General features: G+C 43.1%; 1 protein-coding gene across 1 annotated transcript in view; it reads left to right on the top strand.

The window, feature by feature from the left end:
- Positions 1-7266: 7266 nt before the first annotated feature.
- LOC309568873 (transmembrane protein 26-like) overlaps positions 7267-7938 on the top strand; it is a gene marked incomplete at both ends in the record, with an annotated part of 46733 nt that continues 46061 nt past the window's right edge. The window contains one exon of the mRNA XM_082274657.1: positions 7267-7478. Within this exon, the coding sequence (XP_082130783.1) occupies positions 7267-7478 (212 nt within the window). The remainder of the gene's footprint in view (positions 7479-7938) is intronic.

Here is a 7938-nt window from a genome sequence, read left to right as displayed (position 1 = left end):
AAAGCTGTGTGAGACGGCCAACCTGCTGTCTCAAGGTCTGATTTTCGTTTTGTACCTCTGTAAGCGCAAGGATCAATGCCTCTACTTGCTGTTTTAATTGTAGTACATGAGTGGGTAATTCTGCTGAATCCATATTTTTTTTTTTTAAGGCTCGTTCAATCTGTAACGTTCATGCGTTTTTGTTAGTGGATGGATTTACAGCTGCAGAATTATTACACTCAGTAGCCTTGTAAAGATTCTGTTGAACAAACATATCCAACTCTCAGGACTTCATCACAGTGCACAGCCTGTTATGCAATATACGTCTACTCAATCAGATGTTTAATGGAGGGATAGAATATATGAGAATGTATAGATGAGAGACAGGCTATTGTATGGTGAGCACTAGGAGTAGTATTAGGAGAGTTGCAGGTGATGGTAAAGCAGATAGGTTCTGATGTCAAGTATAGTGCAGATGGTAAGAGGACACAGATGGAGTATACTTAGACAGAGTAACCTAGTGCAAGGATAGTTGAAGGTAGTCCCAAGAGCTAACAGTCTATGCAGATGATAGGGAATAGATAGATACAGATAGTCCTGGTAATTGCAGTAGATGACAGTAGGAGATTGGTTAGTAAGGAATCCCCTGTGGGGTACTTATCACTTAGATAGGTTAGTAGTAACAGTGTCCATTAGAGAGAGGTGATCCCGTAGTGAGATACGGATCAGCAGCGAGGTTCCGGCTTCAGTTCAGCAAAGGGAAATGTCAGCAGCTCCGACTTCACAGGAGAAGGTGCGGTGAACATGTGGTTTGAACGAGCAATGAGTGAGAGAAAGCCGGCGATTGAAATAGCCGCTCATAGCGGCGCTCAGCAATGATGTCATCCGGTCTTAAAGGTGTAGGCGTCTCTTGGATAACAAGATAGGACGCAATTTAGTAAGAGAGAAATATGGAACAAGGGTACCAGAGGTACCAGAACATTACAACTGTACACTGCTGATGGGGTGATGTAACAGGTTCACTTTATTTGTGTGCTTGGCGCAGGTCATTGACAAACACAAATCTGTAACTCACTGATCCCTGGCTCTTTTCTCCTCACACTGGAAACGGTGTGTGAGGACAGAAGAGCTGGTAACAGCCAGTTACCGCTCTGTGTTTACATTTGTGATGGGCTGTGAATTGATCATGGACAATCACATGGTAAACAGCCACAGTCATTGGCTGTTTACCACTGTCGGTGACAAGCTGTGTTCCTGGTAACACGCCGCCACCTACATCGCTGCGCAGTGCGCTCCCGAACGCGTGCATGCGCCGTTCAAAAGGGGGAAGTACCAACTGTGATCTGCTGTGAATGGATCACGGCCGATCACATGGTAAACAGCCGTGATCATTGGCTGTTGACCCCTGTCGGTGATGCAGCTGTGCCATGATGCAGGCTTCTGATCACGCACATACCCTGTTGAAATGGGCTGATGTCATATGACGTCCGCCCAGAACGAGAGCCGCACCGCCCCGCCATCATTTTACAATACGGCGGGCGGGGAGTAGTCAAAGTGGTTCTAAACCCTTATACTGTATACCCAGTGAAGTGACTGGCCTCAAGTGATACACAGAGATAACACAAATCTTCTTAAATAATGTGTACCTGTTTATCTGCAGTCCTCTCTTCTCTACATCTGTTTAAAGTCCAGAATTTTTAAAGCTTGTCTGAGCGTTCAAAAAGGGGGGCGGAGAGCTGACATTATTCACTGAGCTCTGCTGAGGAGAGCTCTGAGAGCTGATTGGAGAGAAGGGACAAATCACCACTTCTCTCCAATCAGAGCGGAGGCAGTCAATCACAGGCTGTGTGCTAGGGATCTTTCCCCTGTCACCTTTTTTCTTTTGGTGTCAGGAAATCCTGTCAGAAGGGATTCATGCTGAGAGGAAAGGAATGAAGCAGAATATAGAAATTACACTTAGTGCCCTTATTTGAGATAAGTACACACTATAGAGGGATATGCTTTGTTCATATTTCATATCTGAGGTTTTCTAACTACTTTAACCACTTCAACTCAAGTTTTACCACCCTAAATGACCAGGTCATTTTTTGTGATTCGGCACTGCGTTACTTTAACTAACAATTGCGTGGTCGTGCGACGCTGTACCTAAATACAGTTGATGTCCTTTTTTTCCCACAAATAGAGCTTTCTTTTGGTGGTTGATCACCTCTGTGGTTTTTAGATTTTGCGCTGTAAACAAAAAAATATTTTTTACTTTCTGCTATAAAACATTGCCAATAAAAAATAAAAAAAATAACATTTTTTATCAGTTTAGGCCAATTTGTATTCTGCTACATATTTTTGGTAAATAAAATCCCAAAAAGCATATTTTAACCTCCCTGGCGGTCGGATTATGTCCAGATTTCTGTGCTAAAAGTGGTACATTGTTTTGCATGGAAATCTGTTGTTTTACATTTTAAAACTCACCTTCCCCTGTGATCCCCCGCCATCCTCCCACTGTGTGCTCGGCCGATGCCGGCACCTGTCTTCCGGTTCCCTTCCCGAGCATTGCGACGCAAGGGGGGTGGAACCGGCGGCAATTTAAAAAATGTAAATACACTAAATGACATGATACAAAGCTGTGATCCTAACGGATTACACTGTATCATGCCTTTTCAACACAGGATTGCACCTGGTGACTTTTTCAGAGCCCTGCCTGTGCCTGGAAAATTGAAAATGACCATGGTGTCCAAAAAGCACTCTTTTTCCGCAAAAGCACTTTAAGGCGAACTGGAAAACAGCGACAGAGTTACTTGAAGAACTGAGCGATAGCGATTTGTGGGAAAATTCGTCATCAGGTACGGAAAGTGATGACAGCGACGATTTTGATGTCTCTTTCTGGCACATAGCTCCGTTGGAAATTCTGAAGAATTATTTGATATACTTCCCGAATTCCACAAGCTATGTGCCAGAAAGAGACATCAGAATTGTCGCTGTGGTCACTTTCCGTACCTGATGACGAATTTTCCCACAAATCGCTATCGCTCAGTTCTTCAAGTAACTCCGTTTCACTGTCGATGTTTTCCAGTTCGTCTAAAAGTGATTTTGCGCAAAAAAGAACGCTTTTTGGGCGCCATGGTCGTTCAAAAATTTCCAGGCACAAAGCACTGGAAAAGCACAGGCAGGGCACTGGAAAAGTCACCAGGTGCAATCCTGTGCTGAAATGGCATGATACAGTGTAATCTGTTAGGATCACAGCTTTGTATCATGTCATTTGTATATTTACACTTTTGAATTTGCCGCCGGTTCCACCCCCCTGCGTCGCAACGCTCTCAGGGAAGGGAACCAGAAGGCAAGTGTCGGCAATCAGCCGTGCACAGAGCAGGGAGAGAGTGTGAGGACACCGGGGAGGACAGCGGGGAGGACAGAGGGGGATCGCAGGGAAGGTGAGTGGGATTCTGGGGTAATCCCAAGTGTGGCTCGGGGTTACCGCTTTTGGTACTGAAAGTTAACCCCGAGCCACACTCGGGAATACCACCAAGGAGGTTAATTGGTTTGCGCAAAAGTTATAGCGTTTACAAACTATGGTATAGATTTTTGTACTTTTTATTTATTTTTTTTTGTTTTATTAGTAATGGCAGCGATCAGCAATTTTTAGTGGGACTGCGACATTGGGGCGGACAGATCGGATCCCCAACTGACATTTTTGACATTTTTTGGGGACCAATGACATTAATACAGTAATCAGTGCTAAATAATATGCACTGTTACTGTATAAATGATACTGGCAGGGAAGGGGTTAACACTTGGGGTGATCAAGGGGTTAAATGTGTTCCCTATATGTGCTTGCTAACTGTGGGGGGAGGGGAGGGCTCTGTGACAGGAACAAAGAGATTGGTGTCTCAGCTTAGCTGAAACACAGATATCACTGTGCCTGTGTGATAGAAGAGCCACCTGCTTTGTTTACATAGGCAGACGGCTCTCCTGTCAGTTTCTGTGAAGATTGCGCGAGGCCGGCGACGATCGTGCCCGCTCCTCCCCCACTTTGGCTCCCGCTGTTTCTAATCCGGGTGCACATAATCCCGTAGATCTACGAGATTATGCGCAGCCGAGCCGCCCTGCCGCAGTAAATCTGCGTGGGGTGGTCGGTAAATTGTTAAAATCAAGGGCCTAGCTTTCCATTCACCTAAAAGAAAAAAAACATACCTGAAAGATGCCCCTACGTTCTAGATGTTGGCTGCCTACAAGGATGAAGTAGCATTTAGTGGTTCAACACAGTAAGCACAAGTTTTTTGCTGAAAAATTGCAGTAAGAAATACAAGAAGGTAAAGAGTGTACAACCCTAAGAGGTCCACACAAGGACTGACAAACCAAGTAAAAGTATCAGAATGAAAGATGCTTGCTCCCCTAGCTAGCAGCCCACAGAGAGCAGTCATAGCAGTGATTAATAGCAGTAAAAGAAACACGTCACTGCACAAGTTTAAAGGAGAATTCCACGTTAATAAGAAAAAAATTCTACAACATGTACCTTGTATGATTGCTACTCAAGCAATCTAGTAATTTCATGATACTAAAAATTGCCTACCCATTTCAAACTGCAGCTGCTGAAGTTTCCCAAGCTGTCAGAAAATGCAATGCAATAGTTGTTTGTTAGTTTTGTGAGAAAAAAACAGAAAGGGTTAACCACTGCTGAAGGGTTGCTGACACCGCAACTTCTCACATCAGAGCACTGTGATTCCACCAGGTAGCTAATGAATTAAACCTTGCTATACAGAAAGGGGGACATAAATAGTTATTTGTCGAGAGCAGAAAAATAAAAAGTAGGAATCCTCAAACTTAATAAAATTCTGCAATGTACATAGATCACACAGAGAGGATAGTTATCTCCATTTGATTTTTTTTAACAAAAGTGGAATCACTTCTTAAGTAGCCCACATGCAGTCCGGTCAAGTGCCTCATGCCCACTTCAGACTGCCTCACATACTCATGCATCCTGGACCTCTTCCCCAGGGTGAATGATGCACATGCTGGGTATACCCTGGACCACCTGCTGTTAGAAGGGCATTTGGTCAAACAGTCTGGCTGATGGTTGGGAGTGCTTTTGGATATGCTCCTCATCGCAAGTGTGCCATGAATATCACCCCGCTAGCTGGGGAATCCAGTATCATCCTGGAACTATCTCACTGATAGCTGGGAATATGGTGTGACACAGTCCCACGGATAGCTGAAAACATCAATCCTCATCTTTTGTGTGCCATGAATACCACCCTGCTGATAGCTAGGGAGCCTGGAATCATCATGTAACTCAGAAAAACCCATCACCGCTCATGGCTCTGCCAGAGATCCAGAAGCTGACATCTAACAGTAAACCGACAAAGGTAAGAGAACTCAATCTTGATATGTTCCACAAGGAGGACAAAAAGGGAATATGTGGTCTGGACCAACCTCAAAATTTATGGCAGTGGGGTACTAGGTGGTAGGAGCGAGGGAGAGTCTACCTAAACATATGCTGCACAGCTATACTGTTTGCTGGATAGCATTAGCATTTCCCAGATTTCCTTTTTAACAAACAGTAATTTAGCTTATGTAAAAATTATAGGTATATGCCAAATGTGTGTATATATATATATATATATATATATACACACACAGTATCTAACAAAAGTGAGTACACCCTCACATTTTTTGTAAATATTTTGTTATATCTTTTCATGCGACAACACTGAAGAAATTACACTTTGCTACAATGTAAAGTAATTAGTGTACAGCTTGTATAACAGTATAAACTTGCTGTCCCCTCAAAATAACTGGACACACAGCCATTAATGTCTAAACCGCTGGCAACAAAAGTGAGTACACCCCTAAGTGAAAATGTCCAAATTGGGCCCAAAGTGTCAATATTTTGTATGGCCACCATTATTTTCCAGCACTGCCTTAACCCTCTTGGGCATGGAGTTCACCAGAGCTTCACAGGTTGCCCCTGGAGTCCTCTTCCCCTCCTCCATGACGACATCACGGAGCTGATGGATGTTAGAGACCTTGAGGATGACCAACAGATGCTCAAGAGTCATGCTTGGTAAGTCCATCACCTTTACCCTCAGCTTCTTCAGCAAGGCAGTGGTCGTCTTGGAGGTGTGTTTTGGGTCGTTATTATGTTGGAATACTGCCCTGCGGCCCAGTCTCTGAAAGGGAGGGGATCATGCTCTGCCTCAGTATGTCACATTACATGTTGGCATTCATGGTTCCCTTTAATAAACTGTAGCTCTCCAGTGCCGGCAGCACCCATGCAGCCCCAGACCATGACACTCCCAACATGCTTGACAGTAGGCACGACACACTTGTCTTTGTACTCCTCACCTGATTGCCTCCTTACACGTTTGACACCATCTGAACCAAATAAGTTTATCTTGGTCTCATCAGACCACAGGACATGGTTCCAGCAATCCATGTCCTTAGTCTGCTTGTCTTCAACAAACTGTTTGCCGGCTTTCTTGTGCATCATCTTTAGAAGACGCTTCCTTCTGGGACGACAGTTATGCAGACCAATATGTTGCAGTGTGAAGCGTATGGTTTTAGCACTGACAGGCTGACCCCCCCCGCACACCTTCAACCTCTGCAGCAATGCTGGCACCACTCATACTTCTACTTCCCAAAGACAACCTTTTGATATGATGCTGAGCATGTGCACTCAACTTCTTTGTTCGACCATGGTGAGGCTGTTCTGAGTGGAACCTGTCCTGGTAAACCACTGTATGGTCTTGGCCACCATGCTGCAGCTCATTTTAAGGGTTTCGGCAATCTTCTTACAGCCTAGGCCATCTTTACGTGGTGCACCAATTCTTTTTTCAGATCCTTAGAGAGTTCTTTGCCATGAGGTGCCATGTTGAACTTCCAGTGACCAGTATGAGAGAGCGAGAGCGAGAGCGATAACACCAAATTGAACATACCTGCACCGCATTCACACCTGAGACCTTGTAACACTAACGAGTCACATGACACCAGGGAGGGAAAATGGCAAATTGGGCCCAATTTGGACATTTTCACTTAGGGGTATACTCACTTTTGTTGTAGCAAAGTGTCATTTCTTCAGTGTTGTCACTTGAAAAGATATAATAAAATATTTTAAAAAAAAGGTGAGGGGTGTACTCACTTTTGTGAGATACTGTGTGTGTGTATATATATATATATATATATATAATAAATATATATATATATATATACACATATACTGTATATATACACACATACATATACACAGTATATATAAAATTATTTTATATTTTTTGCAGATAACTGGACAATGCTAAAATGAAGTCAAATTGCTGGAAGTCAAAATGCTGGAAGTTTCTGTCAGCCTTTATCAGTCGCTTTTTTTTTGGTGTACATGGGATCTTTATGATATGTTGCACTGTGGAAGACACAAACAATCACAATTACATGTATCTGCTCTGCATTATTGCCCTCTTGTTCATTGAGATGATCATCACACTGGTGTTAACAGAGAAAGGAGAATGGAAATGGTAATATTGTGTAATAGCATATATAATTATAATGCAAAAAAGACTGCTCAGTTGTCATACAGGAATGCTAAAAAATCAACAACCTTCAGTGATAGATTTTCTGAAATTTCTGAGACTGACAAAGTTTATCACATCCCCAACATACATTTTCTTACTTCCCTCCATTTGATACTGTAGTCCTCTTTTGGGGGTGTTATGAGAAATGAGAGAACCAGAACCTTGGCTAAGTGGAAGAGAGTTGATAATAAAGTTGACAGTGCCTCCACCCAGGACAAGGTCTCTGTGAACAGAAGGGATTCCTTTCCTGGGAAATGAACCAGTAATCTAAGCAAAGTAATTGGGAGCAGAGATATGACTGCATGCAACATACAGTATAACTTTAACCAAAAGTATATAGATGCATACCAGTATGGGAATAATGCAAGCTTTATATAAGAAAAGATAGATAATAGTACATAAA

The sequence above is a fragment of the Pelophylax lessonae genome, assembly GCF_965119305.1.
Source record: "Pelophylax lessonae genome assembly, chromosome: 12".
Taxonomy (NCBI): Eukaryota; Metazoa; Chordata; class Amphibia; order Anura; family Ranidae; genus Pelophylax; species Pelophylax lessonae.
Note: the sequence above shows the minus strand (reverse complement) of the source record. Positions and strands in the feature narration are given on the sequence as shown.